Source organism: Microcaecilia unicolor, chromosome 5 (assembly GCF_901765095.1).
Source record: "Microcaecilia unicolor chromosome 5, aMicUni1.1, whole genome shotgun sequence".
Classification (NCBI taxonomy): Eukaryota; Metazoa; Chordata; class Amphibia; order Gymnophiona; family Siphonopidae; genus Microcaecilia; species Microcaecilia unicolor.
In genome coordinates, this window is record NC_044035.1 from 70,103,343 (window position 1) to 70,127,373 (window position 24,031).

At 41.8% G+C, this 24,031-nt stretch overlaps 1 protein-coding gene across 9 annotated transcripts in view; it reads left to right on the forward strand.

The window, feature by feature from the left end:
- Positions 1 to 24,031, forward strand: part of JAKMIP3 (Janus kinase and microtubule interacting protein 3) — a 215,414-nt gene that overhangs the window by 142,381 nt on the left and 49,002 nt on the right. For all 9 annotated transcript variants that reach the window (XM_030202974.1, XM_030202976.1, XM_030202975.1 and 6 more), the window contains exons 11-12: positions 6,479 to 6,607; positions 15,590 to 15,673. In XM_030202974.1, coding sequence (XP_030058834.1) covers positions 6,479 to 6,607; positions 15,590 to 15,673 — 213 coding nt within the window. The remainder of the gene's footprint in view (positions 1 to 6,478; positions 6,608 to 15,589; positions 15,674 to 24,031) is intronic.

Consider the following 24,031-nt stretch of genomic DNA (forward strand, 5'->3'; position numbering starts at 1 on the left):
AGTTCCTCATTGTATATAAGATTGGGTTTTCCTAGTTCTGCTCTACAGCCATTGTTATGTGAGGAGGTGAGAAGGGGGAACTTCTGTGAATGGAGAATATATGCTTACATTAACACCATGATGATCCAGGAAACATAATTTAACTGTTATAATATTTGCCGAGTATGACCAAGGATTGCAACATTATCCTATTTTTCTTCCTCCCTGCCTGGAGCTCCTACAGAGCCCTGCCTTTTGGGTGTTTTGGTGTGGGCACCATTTCATTCCTCACCTCAGGCAACAGATTGCCTCGAGCTGCCCCTGGTTACCTTGAATGCTTTGCAGAACAGGGTAAAATCTTGAAGCTCTCTCACCTGAGGCTCTGATCTCTGATCTTCCCTCTTGAATCTCTGTGCTTTCTTTTCTCTGGCTGACAGGTAGAATAAATTTGTATAGTAGGTCTGGATAGTAAAACAGACACTTGGGGCTGTGTATTAAAAAAAAATCCTTAGTAATTTTGGAAAAAGGCTCAGCACTTTTGTAAAACTAGCCCTAAGTTTGCACTAGAATCAATGAAGAGTGATGTAACTTGCTCAAAGTCATAAGGAGTATCAGCATAAGAAGGAGAATTTAATTGCTCTAATTACCGGGCTATTTCTTCAGTTTGAAGGACTGACCAAACCATGCCCAGAATATTCTTCCATGAAATCTTGGAATGTGGCAGCATAAGCCTCTTTCCTAACTTAACTACTTACATATGCATTCTAATTTTCACATTAAAATCTGCCATTTACAATGTAAATGAGGTGTAACTCTTCTAGCATTGCCACTCACCCCCTAATTCTATAAAGTCGTGGGCCCAACTTTGCAATGTGAAAAGTTATGTGTGTAAGTTGTAGAATAGGTTCAGTTACATGTGTAATTTAATTAACTAACAAGCTGCTAACTGACATTAACAGCCAATTAGTGGTAATGATTGTGTTAATTGGCACTAATTGGCAATAATTAGCAGCTACGCATGTAACAGCCCCTAGTCAGTATTCTATAGCTTAGGAGTGCAAATTCCAGGGCTCACAACTACAAGGGGACGTGGACCTGAGAAGGTCAAGGGCATGGCCAACAGTTACACATGTGGATCATACACACCCATATTCTACATATCACACCAAGATTTCCACATGGAAATCGAAGCGTATTCCATAACAATGCGCATAACTTAATTAGTTAAAAAGTTAATCAGCGCTGATATTGGATGTTAATAAGCAATTATCAGCACTATTTGGCATTAATTAGAATTTATGTGCAGTATTCACTAAGCATATTCTGTAATGTGGTGTGCAGAAATTCTAAATTGCATAGTTGAAAAGTGGGCTTGGTTATGGGTGTGGAATGGGCAGGTCATGGGTGTTTCTAAAATCTAAGCTTGTTGTTATAGAATACATCTGCTCTGCATCTAATTTAGGCATCAGAATTTACACCAGGTTTTAGTTGGCATAATTGATCATGATTAAATATAGCTGCTGGACCAGCACTCAGCATATCCTATAAGGTACCCCTAAATTAAAGCACACTTTAAGGAAAGGGAAATGGGACTTGATATACCGCCTTTCTGAGGTTTTTGCAACTACATTCAAAGTGGTTTACATATATTCACGTACTTATTTTGTACCAGGGGCAATGGAGGGTTTAGTGACTTGCCCAGAGTCACAAGGAGCTGCAGTGGGAATTGAACTCAATTCCCCAGGATCAAAGTCTACTGCACTAACCAGTAGGCTACTCCTCCACTGTAGATTATGCTTCTATTTCCATGTGGAAATCTCAGCGTGATATATAGAATCTAGCCCAGAATGCTTGTATTTATTTACCTACCTGCCTACAGTTAGGCGTGAACATTTTCACCTGCTATTTTCGCTGGCGTAAGTGCTCACACCTAAAATTAGGTGCATAAATGCAGACTTAACACTTGTATTCTATAACAGCAATCACATGCAAAATTGGTGTTATAGAATCCGTGCTTAGAGCACAGCATCCTGGCGCCCAACTTTGGGTGATCTTTTGAGAATTACCCCTGAGGTCAATGTCTTCAAAAAGGTGCCCCAGCTTATCTGGATAGCTATCTGAGTACCAATGCTGAATACCAACGGCACCCAGATAACTTTCAGCCACCATCTTAAACTCTGATGGTCAGCAGCATTATCTGGGTATGGCCTGGCATTGAATAATCTGTGTGTAAATGTAAATGTCGTGGTCAGTACTTGAAGTCAGTGCTGACTACAGTTTTTAAATATCAAGGGGAATAATTCTGGAACCTGCCAACATCTGTACTAAAGATCAATTTGGAGAACTTTGCTTCAACCTTATCTTCCCTGAGTGCACCTTTTTCATAACCCTAGCCATCACCGAGGATTCTTGTTTCAAACAGGTTCTTTTCCCTTTACCCTCTTACCTCTCATGTTGTAAACTCTGCACTTATGTGCAGATTTGTTTGAGAGCAGGCCATTATAGCTTTCATTTTTTTTAATAGCAGATGTACAGGTGCAGCAGTACATTGTCTGCATCTTTGAAAACAAGGCAGACTGCTTGACCTAGCATTTAATAAATCGCTGGTTCTGGGAGATCATGAGAATAGCACACACAAGCTTCACATATCCTGTTGTTCTATGCATTAGCCATCTCATCCACTCATGCACATGAAACGACAGCGAGAACAATCGTGCTTGACAAATCCATTCTTTGGGAAATCTAAAACAATCTGATCTGCAAGCTGTCTTAAACCCTACCTGAGACAGATGTCTACTGGCAAGATTTGTAAGATGTACAAAGTATGTAAGGAACACATCAGTCTTCTTCATTGATCCAACTTGAATACAACAGATACCATTGCATTTGACCTTTGAAAAAAAGGATTGCATTCTGAAGATTGTAGAAAATATTAAGCCTGACAAGTGACCACAGTGTTTAGCATGTTTTGCTATTCTCATCTATGTTTTGGCTTGCCATTAAACCCCATGATTGGTATTGAACATCTATATAAAATTTTCTTTATCTACATAAGGGGGACAGATTGTTGTTTGTTTGTTCTCCATGCATTTGAACATTGTCCCCACCGATATTCCAAAGCATTTAACTGTCCAAGGATCGGCACCTGGCTGATTAAATGCCCCATAACCGGATGATTTTGTTGTAAACTGCTTAGTTGCCTGCCCGGGATCAATTTGAAGCATATGAAGAGTCTGGAATAAAAGAATTAAAATATCTTCAAATTTTCAGCAGGACATGGCCGGCCACGACCTGCTGAAAATTTGCAGTTAGCGGCTAGCTGGTTATATTGCTCAATATAACCAGCTATCCACTGGATAAGTCTGGCAGCCATATTTGGTTGCATGAATACCAGGCTTATCTTTGGCCAGTTCAAACTTAACCAGCCAATAATGAATATAGGCTTGTCTAGATAATTTGAACTGGGCAAAAATAAACCGGATAGTCAACATAAATGGCCCTGCATTGAATATCCAGGCTCAACGCCGACCACGGGCTAACTCCAGCAATCTGAATATTGGACCTAATATAAGCACATGCATTGAAACTTTGCAAGGCTCATCCTCTCGTCCAGGAGGAGGTCAATAACTATTTTTGGTTGAAAAATCCTTGATTCCCTGCCTTCAACAGCCCACCTATCTATTTGGCCAATGAGATTGTGGCATTCCATAGAATCACAGAACTACTGAGCAGTACATTGTGAGCAAGCATAAAACATTTACCTAGGGTGATTTGAGGGCCCTCAATGGTCCATTTGCCTTGAAATCTGATTGGATGCAATACTTATTTATGTATAATTTGTTATATACCCTCTGCAAGAAAATAGAATATGCAGAGTCCCAACCAGAGGTTCTTTTATGTGACTCAAGAAGGGCAGTTACAAGGAAACATGGCAAATGAAATTATAACTATAAGAAGAGAAAGAAGAGTCTATTGTGAACCAAAATAGATTTGTATGAATACGCACCTGCAGATTAGTCATGGCAGAAAATGGAAAGAAATACTGCATAAAGAAGTGAAAAAACATTAGATCTCGGAAGAGATATTCTGAAAGAAAGGACTGCATCACAGAAGGTCTGAGAGAGCTCTGGGCCCAAAGGATAGATCAGGCGTTACTTCCGGAAAGCTTATAAAGAAGCCATCATAAAAGCATAGGGATGTTATGCAATGTAAAACATGTATGTGAATTTATTAGTGAAAACGTCTAAGATGTGTAATAAGGAATGGTATAGAATATTGATATTAAAAATGTGTTGAAAGTGTGAACATTAGATTAAAAAAAAGAAAATATGGTTGTGATGTGTGGTGGGAAAATATGTGGGGAAGTGTTGGTGGAATGGGTGGATGAACGGTGGATTGATTAGTGAAATTTTATTTTTATTTATTTATTTTCATATGTATAATCCTGCCTTAGACCAATGCAGGTTACATCGAAACATACATAAAATCATCAAACACAAAACATCATAACATTCACCCAATCAATATTCTTCGTACAACATTTCAATTTTTGAGATAACTCTCCGGGAGATATGTAAAGAAGTAAAAAAAAATTGCTTTTACCTGGCTTGGGTTTTTTTTTTTTGTAGCTCTCTGAGGCTCCTTGTGGGCATCCAGCCCATTCTGACACTCTGGGAGAGGAGGCGGGATGGGTTGCAGCGCATTAGATGGATTCCTATTTGATTAAATTGGCTACTATAGCCTTAACAAAACTTTTTTCCTATTCAAAACCCAATTCTATCAACAAAAAAAGGAGTGGCCATGGGAGCAACATGTGCTCCCTCAATAGCTTGTTTATATATGGTTCACTTTGAAAATCACTGGTTAGGAAATACCCCATGGTCCCATCATATAGCCAAGTGGCATCGGTATATAGACGATATTTTTATGTTGTGGAATGGAGATTTTGATCAATTACAATAATTTTTCGATTGGTTAAATAAAAGAGATGTGAACATATGTTTCACCATGCAACAATCAGCGGTCCAAATCAGTTTTTTAGATGTTTTAATCACTCAACATCATAATCCATTCAGTACAGAGGTTTATATTAAACCCACTGACCGTAACACATTTCTGCATTATAAGAGTAACCACCCTAAAGCGACGAAAGAGAGCCTGCCATTTTCACAATTGTTAAGGTATCTCTGAATATGCAGTCATACCTCTACTTTTAAAGATCAAGCTAGAAAGGTATTGCAGAAATTCAATGCTCGAGGATATCCTGAACATATAGTGAAAACTTCCTTTACCAGAGCTAAATACAATCATCGAAGCCAATTACTACAAGGCAATATGACAACTGATAAGGAGGAAAATTTACAAACTTGTGTACTGAGGTATACCCAAGGGATGAATGAAGTAGTGCGCATCTTGAAAAGACACTGGAAAATTATGCACATCCTACTTTTTTTGTTTACTTTCTCTTGTCATTTGTAGTATTTTTCTTTTCTTTAATGGATGGGATGGGAGGGGAGAATCGCTGGACATGGAGGGGAGGGCAGGGGAGAGAGGTGAAATCGCTTAGACAATAGCCTTCCTAGGGCCCGTTTCACTGTTCACGAAATGAGCTTTTCTGCTTGTACAACTATAAACCACTCTTAAAACTTTGAAGCAAAACCAAAAGAAACTACTTACATGAGCATGTAAATAGTTTTTTTTTTTTTGTTTGGTTTGTTTCAAAGTTTTAAGAATAGTTTGTTGTTATTTTTTGCCCCAAGTGTAGTGAACTTTCTTTTTTACACTTTAGTGCTTTTTAACCTTTTTATCTGTGAGACCAGACGTGGTGACGTTTGTAATTTTCCACCAGCTGTGTAAGCATTTGTACCTTTTCATTTAAGCTGTTTTTTTTTAAACTGTTACTTCTATCTATGTGAAGTTCTTAGTTATTTCATTTATTTACAGTATATGATTATTGGTTTATACAGTTATAAATTTATTTCTAAATGTGATATGTTTTCAATCTTTTGCATGTATCTCAGTTTTGCATTTGGTTTTACATATATGTATATATGTGTTTTTGTTTGATTTTTTAGTTACTGAGTCCCTGACACAGCCATTTCCAGTCGAAGCATGGCCATGTCAGGCACAGATGTTTAAATCTCTAAGAGCCTTTAAATTTTAAGTAAAGACTGTTTGCCTTCTTATATCGTCTGCCTCTTGCTTTTATCCTCCACGTTGGATATGTTGCACCGTTTGTCTTGTTGTTTTCTAAAATGAGAATACCAGGCCTATCTTGGGCCAGTTCAAATTTAACCGGTCAGCTCTGAATATTGGCTTGGCTGGTTAAGTTTGAAGTGGCCAAAAAATAAGCTGGATATTCTATGCCGGTCACCAGAAATGGTCTGGCATTGAATATCCAGGCTCAGCGCCGACTGCGGGAGTTAGCCCGTGGTCTGAATATCAGGCTCTGTGTTTTTCAATTAATCAAATCCTGAATGTAGTATGTTTACCATTTTAGGGTATGGTCAAAGAAGAAACAGAACTGAGATTTCGCCAGCTGACCATGGAGTATCAAGCACTGCAGCGAGCGTATGCTCTCTTACAGGAGCAGTTTGGAGGAACCCTAGATGCAGAACGAGAAGTTAAGGTCTAAATGGCTTATATTACATGAAATGAAGACTTGTTCACTTTCTAACATTTGATTTTATCAGCAATAATTTCAGAAGAAAAAGAAATAAAGGAGTTGAAGAAAAGTTTGGATTGATATTCAAAGCAAGCTATGCATTCATTCGCAGATAGTGAATGCACAACTTTCTTATACATATATTTTTAAAAATTATGCAGATAAATAGCCCAAACTTATTTATATAATTATGGACTGAGAGTTGGCACAGAGACAGTGCTAAAAACTATAGGCCCAATATTCAGCGCTATTTAACCAGCCAGCGCTGAATATTCACATAAGGGGTCTTTTACTAAAGGTTAGCTCGAGTTATCTTCACAGCTCCAATTTTATTCCTATGGGCCCTACTACTTCTACTACTATTTATCATTTCTATAGCGCTACAAGGCATGCGCAGCGCTGTACATCATATAACTCAAACTAACCTTTAGTAAAAGACCCCCATAACTGGTTAAGTTAGAGCTGGCCAAGAAAACCCTAAATATTCAGTACTGGTCACCGGATATGGCCCAGTATTGAATATCCAGGGTCAGCGCCGGTCTAACCGCGCTGCCTACTGCAAGCTGAATATTGGGAGTATCTGTTTAGCAGCAATATTCAGTGTCAGCTGTATAACTAAATGGTCAATGGTCATCATAAAGGGGCCCTTTTATTAAGCAGCAGAAAGCCCAATTCAGGCTTACTGCATGCTAATTTGGAGCTACCACTGGCCCAACATGGGCACCTACAGTTGTTCCAGCCCTAGCATGCACTATTTTCTGCACTAGGAAAAATCGGCCATGATTTTTTTAGCATGACAGTTACCCGAAAGTGATCAGGCAGCGCCGCATGCTACCTGGTTACCGCTGGATTAGTATATGTCAGTAAGTGCTCCCCCCCCCTGCACGGCCACACAGTAAGAGCAATCTTACCACATGACCATGCATTTATTTCAGCTTTTTTCCCCACTGCGGTAAAAAGGGCCTTAGTATGCAGCAAAAATGGCCCCTGCTGCTAGCACAGGGCCCATTTTACTGCAGCTTCATAACAGGCCCCAAAGTCTGTGGGAACAGACTTAAGATCTCAATAAGTACACTTTGGAAGAAAGGTGGCAGAGGGAAGATATTATAAGAGACATTTAAATACCTCTGTCATACTGTATAAACCACACAGGAGGCAGGCCTCTTCCAATTAAACAAGGGGCCATTGGATGAAAGTGAAAGGAAATAGATTTAGGAGTAACCTAAGAAAGGGTGGTGGATGCATGGAACAATCTCCTAGCTGAGGTGTCAGGGAAAAGAATTGTATCTGAATTCAAGAAGGCAAGGGAAGTACTCAGAGGATCTCGGTTAGGAAGCAGTTGTAAAGCATATCAGCTGGTATAAAAGGAGAGATTAGGTAGGGCATATCTGCTGTCATTATATTTCTCTGTTAAGTTTTACATATATATTTTTTCTATGTAATTTTGATTATTCTAGCTACAGAGCATAAGGCTATCCCACAACCTCCCAGGAAGCTGTTCTAGGAGCACAAAGCTTTATTGTAGGCTCAGCTGTGTGTTGGAAAGTTGGCAGAAAAGCAGCAATAATTCTCTTGTAGAACAATTCAACTTGAGTCAGATTTAAATGTTTTTAAAGGGAGAATATTACATTTTCTAGGGGTCAATACAATAAAACTTGTGGTGAAAGAAGTTTTGCCATATGCTTTGCAAAAATTTACATATTTGTTAGAATGGACTTAACATGTTTTAAAGAAAATGTATTTTACTTAGACCACAGAAAATCTTTCCCTTACTTCTATGGTCCTGGTTGCAGTGTGGCAGGAAACCTCGCCTTCACTTCAACTAAGCACCATCAGCCTTTATTAAATGGAGGAGGGTGAATAGAATAATGGAGTCCTGTAGGGATCTGTACTGGGACTGGTACTATTTAACATATTTATAAATGATCTGGAAATCAGAACAATGAGTGAGGTGATTAAATTTGCAGATGACACAAAACTATTCAACCTTGTTAAAACACATGTGGACTGTGAAAAATTGCAGAAAGACTTTAGGAAATTGGAAGACTGGGCATCCAAATGGCAGATGAAATTTAATGTGGACAAATGCAAAGTGATTACACATTGAGAATAGTCCAAATCATAGTTACTGATGCTAGGGTCCACCTTGGGGGTCAACACCCAAGAAAAACATCTAGGTGTTGTTGTAGACAATACTCTGAAATGTTCTGCCCAGTGTGTGGCGGCGGAAGCCAAAAAAGCAAACAGGATGCTAGGAATTATTAGGAAAGGGATAGTAAATAAGACCAAAAATACTATAATGCCTCTGTATTGCTCCATAGTGAGACCTCACCTTGAGTATTGTGTTAGATCTGGTCACTGTATCTCAAAAAAGATGTGGAGGGGCATAATCGAAGGGGATGCCCAAGTTTTGCTGAGGACGTCCTCGCAAAACATCCTGGTGGAGGGGCGGGGAAACCCGTATTATCGAAACAAGATGGACGTCCATCTTTCGTTTTGATAATATGATCGGGGACGCCCAAATCTTGACATTTAGATCGTCCTTAGAGATAGTTGTCCCTAGACTTGGTCGTTTCTGATTTTTGGCGATAATGGAAACCAAGGACGCCCATCTCAGAAATGACCAAATGCAAGCCCTTTGGTCATGGGAGGAGCCAGCATTCGTAGTGCGCTGGTCCCCCTCACATGCCAGGACACCAACCAGGCACCCTAGGGGACACTGCAGTGGACTTCAGAAATTGTTCCCAGGAACATAGCTCCCTTACCTTGTGTGCTGAGCCCCCCCCAAAACCCACTACCCACCACTGTACACCACTAGCATAACCCTTACCGGTGAATGGGGGCACCTAGATGTGGGCTCAGTGTGTTTGTGGTGGAGTTTGGAGGGCTCACATTTACCACCACAGGTGTAACAGGTAGTGAGGGGGATGGGCCTGGGTCTGCCTGCCTGAAGTGCACTGCACCCACCAAAACTGCTCCAGGGACCTGCATACTGCTGTGATGGACCTAAGTATGACATTTCAGGCTGGCATAGAGGCTGGCACAAAAGATTTTTAAAGAGTTTTTTTGAGGGTGGGAGGGGGTTAGTGACCACTGGGGGAGCAAGGGAGGTGATCCCCGATTCTCTCCGGTGGTCATCTGGTCAGTTCGGGCACCTTTTTGTGGCTTGGTCGTAAGAAAAACAGGACCAGGTAAAGTCGTCCAAGTGCTCGTCAGGGACTCCCTTTTTTTCCAGTATGGGTCGAGGACGGCCATGTGTTAGGCACGCCCAAGTCCCGCCTTTGCTATGCCTCCGAAACGACCCCGTGAACTTTGGTCATTCCCATGACGGAAAGCAGTTGGGGACGCCCAAAATCGGCTTTTGATTATGCCGATTTGGGCGACCCTGTGAGAAGGACGCCCATCTTCTCATTTGTGTTGAAAGATGGGCGTCCTTCTCTTTCGAAAATAAGCCTTTTAGTGGAATTAGAAAAGGTTCAAAGAAGAGATACCAAAATGATAAAGGGGATGAAACGCCTCTCATATGAGGAAAGGCTAAAGAGCTCTTCAGCTTGGAAAAGAGATGGCTGAGGATAGATATGATTGAGGTCTACAAAATCCTAAATGGTGTAGAACAAGTAGAAGTGAATTGAACTTTTACTCTTTCAAAAAGTACAAAGACTAGGGGACACTCATGGAAGTTACATGGACACACTTTTAAAACAAATAAGAGGAACTATTTTTTCACTCAATGAATAATTAAGCTCTGGAATTCTTTGCCGGAGGATGTAGTAACAGCACTTAGCGTATCTGGGTTTAAAAAAGGTTTGGACAAATTCCTGGAGGAAAAGTCTATAGTCTGCTATGACATGGGGAAAACACTGCTTGCCCTGAGCTTGGTAGCATGGAATGTTGCTACTATTTGGGTTTCTGCCAGGTACTTGTGACCTGGATTGGCCACTGTTGGAAACAGAATACTGGGCAAGATGGACCATTGGTCTGACCTAGTATGGCTGTTGTTATGGTCCAAGCAGGACTAAGGACTTACAGTTACAGTTAACTCATTTATAGCCCACTTATATACAAATAAAAGTTCATAGTGGGTTGGAACCAAGTTACTAGATTAATAAGACATCTAGGATGTAACAGTAAATAATCATGTAACAGTATACATTACACTATAATTGCTTTCTTATTTTATGTTTATGACACAGCAATGACTTTAAATTGTTCTTAAAGGTGGCATAACTAGGCACACAGCTTACAATAGGTGACAAAACTGACCATAGAGAAGCAGGTTGATAAAAAAACAGTCTAGTCAACAATTTCTTTGAAATAATTCCCCGAGGGCTAGGGATGGAGAAAACAGATGGTTTACTGTTATTATATTTTAAGACTGAATCGGCATAGCATATTAAAGAAAGCATATATTGAGCACTAAGGCCTAAAACAATCTTATATAGTAAATACCTTAATTTAAAAAGTACCCTAGCTTCAACTGGAAGCCAGTACAATTTAACAAAAAATGGAGTAACATGGTCATATTTTTAAGGTAGAATATGAAATGCACAAGCCTAGATAGACAATATTATAATAATCCAATTTACTCAGAATGAAAGACTGGACCACCAATCCAAATAAATCTTCTGCCAGATTTTTCAAATACTTCTCAACTTTCTCATTGTGTGGAAAGAGCTATGTACTAAAGAATTAACCTGATTTATCATACTCTTCTTGGCCCCAAAAACAAAAATTTGGTTTTCTCCGTATTTAATTTAAGATAGTGTGCTATTATCCATTCAGTGATGGTTGCAAAACAATGAGAGATAGTATTGTGTGCTTCTTTAAGATCTCAGCTAAATAGAAAATAAAGGGAAAGTTTCCAAAACAAGGAATATCCCAAAAATATAAACACTTGGAAACTATGGTGCAGGAAAACTGTTATATATTTGTAAATAGGAGGAAAAACCTCAAGAAGCTCCTCCCCCCCTAACTAGGCGGGTGAAAGGGCTAGGGCTTCTTCATCATCGGAAAAAACCTCCAAAGCTTTAATTTCAAGCATTCATCAAAATTGGATTTTTCACTATTTCTCTAAAATTGCAGATATTTGAAAAATATCTACTGAAAACTCAAGAAGGTACTTAGCTTCTCTTAGGCTCCTTCATGATTAGATCTACCATAACAGGAAATACTATTGTTATATCACCTGTATAACCTTCCTGTTCCAGACATCTACCAAAGGAAGACATAAGCACATTAAACAAAACAGGTGATAAGGGAGATCCCTGAGGTACTCCTGATAGCTGAACCCAGCTTTTTGAAAGCAACCCTTGTTTCATCACTCTGTAAGATCTATATATCAGGAAATCCCAGATCCATGGCAGCACCTTACCAGTAATGACAAAACCATCTAAGATCTCAAGTAACACCTCATGATCAACCAAGTCAAATGGACTAGAAAGATCTAGTTGCATAATGAGCACCTTTTCACCTTTACTCAAGAGGTGTCTAACATGGTTCAAGAGTGTGACCATTAAAGTTTCTGTACTGTAGTTAACCCAAAACCTGGACTGGGACACGTACAATAACTCAAACTGTTCAAGATTACTCACCAGCTGTCTACTCACCAAAGCTTCCATTATCTTAACAAAATAAGGTATTGAAGCCACCTGTCTATAACTGGCCAAATCTCCTTTTGAATTTAAAGGATTTTTTAATATTGGAGTAGGAATAATCTCAGAGAAGTGTTTTGGAAAAATACCAGAAGCAAACGAGCCTTCGATCCAGTGGATCAGGGCCTCCTTAAAAGTTTTAGGTGCTGTTTTCATTAAGTCAGTAGGACAGTTATCAAGATAGCAGTGTGATTTAGTGTGATTCAATTCCTCCTTTGAAACACTAGAGAAAGCACTCCCAGAGCGATCTGCTGGCCAATTATCATCATAATAGCATGTATAGTTTGCTGTACTTTTGATAATAGTATCATTATGCAAAGAAGCAAAAAGAACTTCAACTTTTGTTTGAAAATGATCAGCCAGCTGGTCAGCACAAGGTAATAGCTTTCCAGTCTTCTCATGAATGCGTGATGTATCAAATTATTCACTACCTTGAACAATTTGCTCACATTAGATACATCTCTGGCAGTAATAGTAGAATAATACTCTTTCTTGGCAAGAACTATAGCTTTCTTATACATATTTATTATTGCCTTCCTCCAGTTAATCTTATTCTGAGTCTATTTCTCCCTCCTCCATATTCTATCCAATAGTCTACGTTCATACTTTAATTTTAGCAAGTCTTCTGAATGCCACTTATTACCTGGTTTCTGTTATGGAGGACATCTATTTTATGCAAAACTGATTGGACCTCTCTCCTTCGTAATTGCCTTAGTGTTTCTAAATTTTCTCATAATTCTGTAAGCTTTGTTGCTGTTACAAGGTATTTTTGCGTATACCCAGTGGTTCCTCATTCAGGTTTTTCAATGAATTTGAAATGTTCTTTTTTCATGTCAGCTCAGTGTGCGCCATTTTTAGGCTCTGAGCTCCTGGCTGGTGTATTTTGTTACCATCAAATCATTTGATTTTGCTGTGGCTATTTTTCTAGAGAAAATGTTCTAAAAGAAGACCCCCAGCAGCTTCAACAGGTGTTCCTGGTACAACAGGCTAGAAAGTAGAAGAGACAATAAATAGTCATAATAGATTGCAGTCACAGAATAAAAATGCATCAGGCTTATTTTCAAAAGAGAAGGGCGTCCATCTGTCGACACAAATCGGGAGATGGGCGGCCTTCTCTCATGGTCGCCCAAATCGGCATAATTGAAAGCCGATTTTGGGCGTCACCAACTGCTTCCCATTGTGAGGATGACCAAAGTTCCCAGGGGCGTGCTGGAGGTGTAGCAAAGGTGGGACTGGGGCATGCCTAACAGATGGGCGTCCTCGAGCGATAATGGAAAAAAGAAGGGCATCCCTGATGAGCACTTGGGCAACTTTACTTGGTCCATTTTTTCTTACGACCAAGCCTCAAAAAGGTGCCCAAACTGACCAGATGAGCACCAAAGGGAATCGAGGATGACCTCCCCTGACTCCCTCAGTGGTGACTAACCCCCTCCCACCCTGAAAAAAACAACTTTAAACTAGATCCTGCAGTGCCTGCTAGATTCTATCTGTTAATGCTGTGGTACAAAGTTTTTAAAACTAAGTGGAAAAGTCTATGGAGATTAGTTGATAAAATTTGCTTTTTATATGTTTATTTTGCCTAACACTAACCTACAATTCCTCCTTTAAACCCCAATCTTTAAGTTCCCAAAGCATAAAACAAAATAGCATTCACTTACCAGAGAAATGTCCTCTTCTCTCGGAACTTCTCAGAAAGTGGTTTTTGGAAGTGTCTTGTTAAAAAAACATCTGCCCATTTCAAAAGGAAAACTTCTTCAAATTGTTATTTAATCCTCAACTGCCTTGGAAGCACTTATTATTTATTAAAGTTCAATATCAGACCTAAGAATTAACCAAAGATGGGTCCACTGTATGTACCAAAAGATAATCTGCAAATGCAGCAATTTTAAACTCATGTCTGCCCATCCTTGCTGCTTTGATATTCTCCATATCCCTAATCCCAAAAAACACCTGAGATTAGAGGCACTCCTGATGCATATCCCATTGTACTTTGAAAGTCCGCTGTCCAAACCTCATTAACAACAACCACCCTCAAATGGACTGCCTTCAGTAAAGTTTCCATCCAGGCCAAAAACAAATATTCCCAACTGACCATTTTGAAGGCCTTCTCCACATCAAAGCTAGTAAGTAAAGAAGGATTCTGCTTAAAATTATGATTTTCAATAGGTTTATCTGAGATACCTTCCTATTGGAAAAAGACGTGACTTTTTCAATAGGAAAAATAAGGTTACAAAATGTTTTTTAAATTTCATAAAACATCTTTAAAAAAACCTTTTGAACTATTTGTGAGAAGTTGTTAGAGTATTAATATTTCTAACTCTGATGTGATTGGCTTCCAGTGGTATATCAGATTCCATTCAAAATTCTTGTCCTGGCCAACTGATAATTTCATACTGGCATCTCTCGATTTCTCTTTAGCTCCCTTATTCTTTATGTTCCTGCCCATTCTCTTTGCTCATTTTAACAACACTTGATAGTTGTTCCCACCTATATGCATACTCATTTGGATTTTGTCCGTCACTCATGCTTTCAGGTCACAGTGCCCTTCTTGTGGAACAAACTGCTCATTTAAATCTGAGACCTCTTATTGTAAATTTAAGATGTCTTTAAAAACTTATTACTCTATCTAGACCTTATTATTTGACTGATTTAGGTTGAATATGCCTTTATGAATATGCCCAGCAGCAGCTTTATCCCTTAGTGAACCTTAACCCTTGCATATATGGGTCTTTGTGATTTTATTTCCCCATCTTGGTGTGTCCCCCCCTCTTTTCTATTTAATAATGAAGCGCTAGTACAGCGTATTGAATTCAGTTGTAAGTTTTTTCTTTCATGATGTCTTTGTTTATGTTTTCTTTATTTCAGGTGTTCTCAGGACAGTCCTCGGGACACACCTAGTCAGTCAGGTTTTCAGGATACCCATAATGAATATTAATGAGATAAATTTACATACAATACAGATTTATCTCATGCATATTCAATGTAGTTATCATGAAAATGTAACTAGCTAAGTGTGTCCCGAGGAGTGGGTAGAACAGTGTAGAAATATCCAGTATACCTGAATGTAACTCACTTTGAGCTACTACTGAAAAATGTGTGAGCAAAATCTAAATAAATATGAAATAACTAAACCTAAACCTGAACAGCAGTATACAAAACAGCAAATCATTTCATACTAAAAATGAATAAAAACAATGTTATCTCTTTGTAAACAAAGATCTTTGCTTTTATTTTCTTGTAGCAACAAATGACTTTTAAACAGAATTTGATATATTTTCTTTCTCATATCTTACAGACTCGTGAACAGCTACAAGCAGAAATCGTTACATATCAAACTCGAATAGAAGATCTAGAAAAAGCACTTGCAGAGCAAGGACAGGTAATGTTCTCTTGTTAATTTTTAAAATCAGTAATCTATAGCTTTAGTGCAAACTACAAGCAATAAAATGTATTTTGAACTTGTATTTCATTATTTATTTATTAGGATTTATTTACCGCCTTTTTGAAGGAATTCACTCAAGGCGGTGTACAGCAGTAAAAATATTTTACAGCAGTAAAAATATTCAAATAACAATATGGTATGATATTCTACTTACAATGTCAACACAATACGTAATTAATAGAGCATTAATAGTGAAGGGTAAAGCAAAGATGTAACATATAGATAGGTAAGACAGTAGGAAGAGTTAGAAAATAAGGTGACTGATTTAAACAAAGTTGCACATGAGTACGGAGAGATGGTTAAATATTATCTCAGCTAGGGTAGGAGTAGATAAACATTATAAAGTTACTTACCTAATATGGAGCCATGGGTGCTGATGAATGATACCATTACAGTACCGCCCTGCAGTAGAACTTTTCACATACTGCAGGATTAGACTAATACTTTAGGAAAATTAATTGAGCAGATTGTCACAAAGAAGCTTCAAGAATTTCTGCCTTCTATTATTGAATGGGACAAAAATTTGAATGCACACTTTGAGCCCTGTTTACTAAGCCGTACTGTAGGTGTGCTAACATTTTAGCGCACACTAAAAATGAGTGCATGCTAACAATAGAGATACCCATTATATTCCTGTGGGTGTCTCTAGCATTAGTACATGCCAATTTTTAGTGTTCGCTAAAAAGTCTGTGCGCCTACAACTCGGCTTAGTAAACAGGGACCTTTTTCATTACTGTGGTAACATGAAAAAATACAGCCATGCAGAGGGTTAAGTAGAAATGCTAAATAGTAGTAGTAGTAGTAGTTAAGTGTGACAAAAAATAATTTATTTTCATGCAGAGGAATAGCTGACCTGTTCCTTTCACAGATCAGGAGAAAACAAACACATAAAGTCACCCCCTTCACTACTAACTTCTCTCCTGTGGCCTGCTCCTGTAGGCCTACAGCACGCACTTCTCTGCCCCTCCAAAAGACAACCCAACCACCTTGTCTCTCTCCTGGAGTCCCAAAGTTCAAGTCCTGTCTTCCAATACTCAGCACAATTGGGCTTGGCTTGGCCCTGAATTCCAAAGCCACAAGCCAGCTTATTTTCGAAAGAGAAAGTCGCCCATATTTTGACCCAAATCGGGAGATGGGTGCCCAAATCGGTATAATCGAAAGCCGATTTTAGGCGTCTCCAACTGCAATCTGTCACGGGAACGGACAAAGTTGACGAGGGCGTGTCGGAGGTGTGGTGAAGGCGGGACTGGGGCATGTTTATCGGCCGAGGAGAGATGGGTACGCTCGGCCGATAATGGAAAAAAGAAGGGCGCCAGAAGTGAGAATTTGGGTCACTTTTTCTGGACCCTTTTTTTCACGAACAAGTCCCCCAAAAGTGCCCCAACTGTCCAGATGACCACCGGAGGGAATCGGGGATGACCTCCCCTGACTCCCCCAGTGGTCACTAACCCCTCCCACCCCAAAAAAAAGAACTTTAAAAACTTTTTTTCCAGCCTGTATGCCAACCTCAAATGTCATACCCAGCTCCATGACAGCAGTATGCAGGTCCCTGGAGCAATTGTAAGTGGGTGCAGTGCACTTCAGCCAGGTGGACCCAGGCCCATCCCCCCCTACCTGTTACACTTGTGGTGGTAAATGGGAGCGCTCCAAACCGCCCCCAAAACCCACTGTACCCACATCTAGGTGCTCCCCTTCAGCCATAAGTGCTATGGTAATGATGTAGAGTTGTGGGCAGTGGGTTTTGGGGGGCTCAGCATCCAAGGGAAGGGAGCTATGGACATGGGAGGTATTTTAATTTTTTTTTAATTGTTAGAAGTGCCCCCTAGGGTGCCCGGTTGGTGTCCTGGCATGTGAGGGGGACCAGTGCACTACGAATCCTGGCCCCTCCCACGACCAAATGCCTTGGATTTGTTCATTTTTGAGCTGAGCGCCTTCGGTTTCCATTATCGCTGAAATACGATACCGCCCAGCTCAAATCCGCCCAAATGCGATGCATTTGCCCGGCACAAACCATATTATCGAAAAAAAAGATGGACGCCCATCTTTTTCGAAAATACGGTCTGGCCCGCCCCTTCCCATACCCATCCTCGGAGATAGACGCCCATGGAGATGGGTGTTCGCGTTCGATTATGCCCCTCAATGTCAACCAGGTTCCAAGCTAAACTTGGCCTACCTCAAATAAACTTCTGCTTCTGGTAATTATAGGGTAGCAAGATCTGTTGTGGTGCTGCTCCTCTTCCCCAGGCTCCCCTCAGATACTGCAGCCAACAACCATATCCTGGAAGAATTTCTCGCCTCCTATACACTGACTCAGGGCATTTAACTCCAGCCAGGTCTGAGCCCCACTACCCTGATTCAGCCCTTGACATGACATGTTAGTGCTACCTGCTGTAACGTGGCTTAACTGTGATGGAGTGTTCTTAGAGACACCTGCCACTGTGCCACTCCCTCCCTCACAATTACTTGTTCTCCTAAATGTATCTGCTGTGTTCCACACTATCAATCATGACATTGTACTATGGTTCCTAGCAAACGTAGGTTTGGATAATTTGATACTATATTTGCATTGGTCTTACTTCACATAGTAACATGTTGGCAAAATGTAATGTTATTTGAAGAGATGTTTCCTCATGTCCCTAGCCTTTTCAATGTGGTATCCCTCCTGCAGGGTTTAGGATCAATTCAGAGGATCAATTATTGATCACTGTGGGTTAGAATATTGTAAAATATGGACTACAATATTGCATCTATGCAGATGACGTACAACTCTATATTTCATTGAAAACAGGATCAACTAAAGCTCTCACTCATCTTAATCATTGCTTGAATGATACAGTGAGATAAATAAATAATACTACTGTATATTTACACTATGCCCTAATGAAAAGGAAGCAGTCTGGGTTGGCAAAAGTCTCACAATCAGTAAATATATAGAAGTGAATGGGAATATAACCCTTCTTTGCAACCAAGAATTAGTCTAGGATTAATTTTTGATTTGTCTCTATTGCCAGATGCCTTACAACCAGTGGCGTTCCTAGGGGGGCTGACACCCGGGGTGGAACGCCGATGCGCCCCGCCCCCTGGGTGCAGTGCCCCCCCTGGATGCAGCACGGACCCCCCCGGTGAAAGGACCCCCCCACGAAGGAACCCCCCCGGGTACACGCTGCTGGGGGGGTGCCGCACGCGCCTGTCCTCCGTTCATTTCATGCTTCTTCTCTGCCCCGGAACAGAAGTAACCTGTTCCAGGGCAGAGAAGAAGGATGTAACGAACGGAGGACAGGCGCGTGCGGCACCCCCCCCAGCGGCGTGCACCCGGGGCGGACAGCACCCACCGCCCCCCCCCCCCCCAGGAACGCCACTGCTTACAACTCAGCTGTCTCAAAAAATTTCTTTTTTCCATTTCAAATGGCATAGTACTGTATCCTCTCTTCAGTGTGCATTGGCTGAAGTTACTAGGGATAGGCATTTGTTTACAATTGAATGGATGGGAAATGACGACTAATATCCAATTTGTCTTCTCACTTGCATGTAAAACTCTGCAATCACAATACTATGTAAGCCACATTGAGCCTCCAAAAAGGTGGGAAAATGTGGGATACAAATGCAACAAATAAATATACATTAGTGTAATCATGACTGGTGGTGTGGAGGCGGGGAATAGTGCTGGGCAGACTTATACGGTCTGTGCCAGAGCCGGTGGTGGGAGGCGGGACTGGTGGTTGGGAGGAGGAGATAGTGCTGGGCAGACTTATATGGTCTGTGCCCTGAAAAAGACAGGTACAAATCAAGGTAAGGTATACACATATGAGTTTATCTTGTTGGGCAGACTGGATGGACCGTGCCAGTCTTTTTCTGCCATCATCTACTATTCAAGTGCTGCTATGAAGAGTCTATTTTTACTACTGGGAGGAAGGAGGAAAAGACTTCAGATGCTCAAGTACTTCTATCAAGAGATAATATCTTGAAATTCAATGACTGCCTCATGGACAGTTATGTGTCGAGCTTTCTCGTCATGGATCTAAAAAACTTCTTCCTCTTATTATTTTTAATATTGCAAAGTTAATATGCTGCTATTTAAGCAATTTTGTTTATTTTGCATATCTGTCCCGTCTGTGGCCGTGCCAACCCTCAGACTTACCCTGTTTCTGGGAGTCAGTGTCTGTGCTGGCTTCTGCTTGTCTCTGTGTCTGTGTCTGTCTTAGGTTCTCTCTGGCTCTGTGTGCTGATTGCCTTACTGAACCTCACCTGTGTGGGCTTTGCCTCTTCCAAGATGGCTGCCGCCTCCTCCTCTTTGCCAGTATCCAAGATGGCTCCCGCTGTTCCTTCCTATGGGCTGACTGCTCTGAGTGTCAAGCCTCTGTTTGGTCACAAGGTGATTGCTGCAGCTGTGGCCCTGGTGTTGATGGGCTTTATTAGTCACTTGGAGACTACAGTCCGGGCCTTTGCATCTCATCTAAAGGTCCTGGTGTATAGAGTGCTCTGTACACAGTTTCAGTGTTTGCTCTGTGTGAGTTTCTATGTTTGTTTAGACTAGCTAGCTTAGGCACCGTGTGGCTTGTAGCCTGTGCTTAGCTCTGCTAGTTCTCTGTGTTTGTTTCCAGTGCATGACTAGTTAGCTTAGGCACCGTCTGGCTTGTAGCCTGTGCATAGCTCTGCTAGTTCTCGACGTTTGTTCCTAGTGTTAGACTAGCCGCCCTTGCTAGCCACTATCCCAAGACTGTGTTTGTTCCTAGTGTTAGACTAGCCGCCCTTGCTAGCCACTATCCCAAGACTGTGTTTGTTCCTAGTGTTAGACTAGCCGCCCTTGCTAGCCACTATCCCAAGACTGTGTTTGTTCCTAGTGTTAGACTAGCCGCCCTTGCTAGCCACTATCCCAAGACTGTGATTGTTCCTAGTGTAGACTAGCCAGCTTAGGCACCGTCTGGCTTGTAGCCTGTGCATAGCTCTGCTAGTTCTCTGTGTTTGTTCCTAGTGTTAGACTAGCTGCCCTTGCTAGCCACTATCCCAAGACTGTGATTGTTCCTAGTGTAGACTAGCCAGCTTAGGCACCGTCTGGCTTGTAGCCTGTGCATAGCTCTGCTAGTTCTCTGTGTTTGTTCCTAGTGCAGACTAGCCAGCTTAGGCACCGTCTGGCTTGTAGCCTGTGCATAGCTTTGCTAGTTCCCTGGGTTTGTTCCTAATACTTGACTAGCCAGCTTAGGCACCGTGTGGCTTGTAGCCTGTGTAAAGCTTTGCTAGTGTCTGTGTTGTTTCCAGTGCATGACTTGTTAGCTTGGGCACAGCTTAGTTGTTAGCTGGTGTATAGCCTTCCAAGTCTCCTGAGTTTGCTCTGTGTATGTTCCTGTGTATGACTGGTTTGCCTAGGTATAGCGTTCCTATTAGCCTGGGTACAGTTTACTAGTCATTGTGCTGATTCCTGCCGACTGCCAGAGCCCGGACAGTCCCTGCTTGTCTGCCTTGCCTTCGCCTAGGTGCCAGGGGGCACTCCTGGATCTTATTCCTGCTGTTCCTGTAAGTCCTACCGGCTGCCAGAACCTTAGGGCTCAACCCTCGGGGAAAGGCAGTCAAGTGTAGGTGAACCCTAGGTCCAGGGTGTTCCAGTTCCGCGGGTTCCGCTCCAGTGTGTTCCAGTCCAGCGGGTTTCACTCCTGTATGTTCCAGTCCAGTGGGTCCACTCCAGTGTGTCCAGTCCAGCGGGCCCCACTCCAGTGCGCACCCGTCCGGTGCGTTCCAGTTCCGAGTGTTGCGGTGTAGCACTCCAGTCCGGAGTTCCGGTCCAGTCTTGTTTCCTCTCTACCTGGAAGGTGATTTTGCCTGCCACTGCCGCTCCACGGTAGTGGCCTATGGACTCACAAACCCCGCGCTCCCGGGGAAGAAGCCTGAAGGTATGCCAAGGTCCTCGAGAGCGCGGCAAGCGCGAGAGACGCGACAATATCTTTATCTTAATTTATTCTTGGTATCATGAAATATATTGCAACAAATCTTGACTGAAAGATAAATATTGTAAGATAAATATTGATATGTTAAAATAAAAAAATTCCTTAAAGAGCATAGTAACTTTTCAATATTAAAATGATAAGAGGAGGAGGATTTTAGACCCAGATCGGGAGGCGGGGCTGGTGGTTGGGAGGCGGGGATAGTGCTGGACAGACTTGTACGGTCTGTGCCAGGGCCGGTGGTGGGCAGCGGGACTGGTGGTTGGGAGGCGGGGATAGTGGCAAAATGTAATTTTATTTGAAGAGATGTTTCCTCATGTCCCTAGCCTTTTCAATGTGGTATCCCTCCTGCAGGGTTTAGGATCAATTCAGAGGATCAATTATTGATCACTGTGGGTTAGAATATTGTAAAATATGGACTACAATATTGCATCTATGCAGATGACGTACAACTCTATATTTCATTGAAAACAGGGTCAACTAAAGCTCTCACTCATCTTAATCATTGCTTGAATGATACAGTGAGATAAATAAATAATACTACTGTATATTTACACTATGCCCTAATGAAAAGGAAGCAGTCTGGGTTGGCAAAAGTCTCACAATCAGTAAATATATAGAAGTGAATGGGAATATAACCCTTCTTTGCAACCAAGAATTAGTCTAGGATTAATTTTTGATTTGTCTCTATTGCCAGATGCCTTACAACCAGTGGCGTTCCTAGGGGGGCTGACACCCGGGGTGGAACGCCGATGCGCCCCGCCCCCTGGGTGCAGTGCCCCCCCTGGATGCAGCACGGACCCCCCCGGTGAAAGGACCCCCCCGCGAAGGAACCCCCCCGGGTACACGCTGCTGGGGGGGTGCCGCACGCGCCTGTCCTCCGTTCATTTCATGCTTCTTCTCTGCCCCGGAACAGAAGTAACCTGTTCCAGGGCAGAGAAGAAGGATGTAACGAACGGAGGACAGGCGCGTGCGGCACCCCCCCCCCAGCGGCGTGCACCCGGGGCGGACAGCACCCACCGCCCCCCCCCCCCCAGGAACGCCACTGCTTACAACTCAGCTGTCTCAAAAAATTTCTTTTTTTCCATTTCAAATGGCATAGAGTACTGTATCCTCTCTTCAGTGTGCATTGGCTGAAGTTACTAGGGATAGGCATTTGTTTACAATTGAATGGATGGGAAATGACGACTAATATCCAATTTGTCTTCTCACTTGCATGTAAAACTCTGCAATCACAATACTATGTAAGCCACATTGAGCCTCCAAAAAGGTGGGAAAATGTGGGATACAAATGCAACAAATAAATATACATTAGTGTAATCATGACTGGTGGTGTGGAGGCGGGGAATAGTGCTGGGCAGACTTATACGGTCTGTGCCAGAGCCGGTGGTGGGAGGCGGGACTGGTGGTTGGGAGGAGGAGATAGTGCTGGGCAGACTTATATGGTCTGTGCCCTGAAAAGACAGGTACAAATCAAGGTAAGGTATACACATATGAGTTTATCTTGTTGGGCAGACTGGATGGACCGTGCCAGTCTTTTTCTGCCATCATCTACTATTCAAGTGCTGCTATGAAGAGTCTATTTTTACTACTGGGAGGAAGGAGGAAAAGACTTCAGATGCTCAAGTACTTCTATCAAGAGATAATATCTTGAAATTCAATGACTGCCTCATGGACAGTTATGTGTCGAGCTTTCTCGTCATGGATCTAAAAAACTTCTTCCTCTTATTATTTTTAATATTGCAAAGTTAATATGCTGCTATTTAAGCAATTTTGTTTATTTTGCATATCTGTCCCGTCTGTGGCCGTGCCAACCCTCAGACTTACCCTGTTTCTGGGAGTCAGTGTCTGTGCTGGCTTCTGCTTGTCTCTGTGTCTGTGTCTGTCTTAGGTTCTCTCTGGCTCTGTGTGCTGATTGCCTTACTGAACCTCACCTGTGTGGGCTTTGCCTCTTCCAAGATGGCTGCCGCCTCCTCCTCTTTGCCAGTATCCAAGATGGCTCCCGCTGTTCCTTCCTATGGGCTGACTGCTCTGAGTGTCAAGCCTCTGTTTGGTCACAAGGTGATTGCTGCAGCTGTGGCCCTGGTGTTGATGGGCTTTATTAGTCACTTGGAGACTACAGTCCGGGCCTTTGCATCTCATCTAAAGGTCCTGGTGTATAGAGTGCTCTGTACACAGTTTCAGTGTTTGCTCTGTGTGAGTTTCTATGTTTGTTTAGACTAGCTAGCTTAGGCACCGTGTGGCTTGTAGCCTGTGCTTAGCTCTGCTAGTTCTCTGTGTTTGTTTCCAGTGCATGACTAGTTAGCTTAGGCACCGTCTGGCTTGTAGCCTGTGCATAGCTCTGCTAGTTCTCGACGTT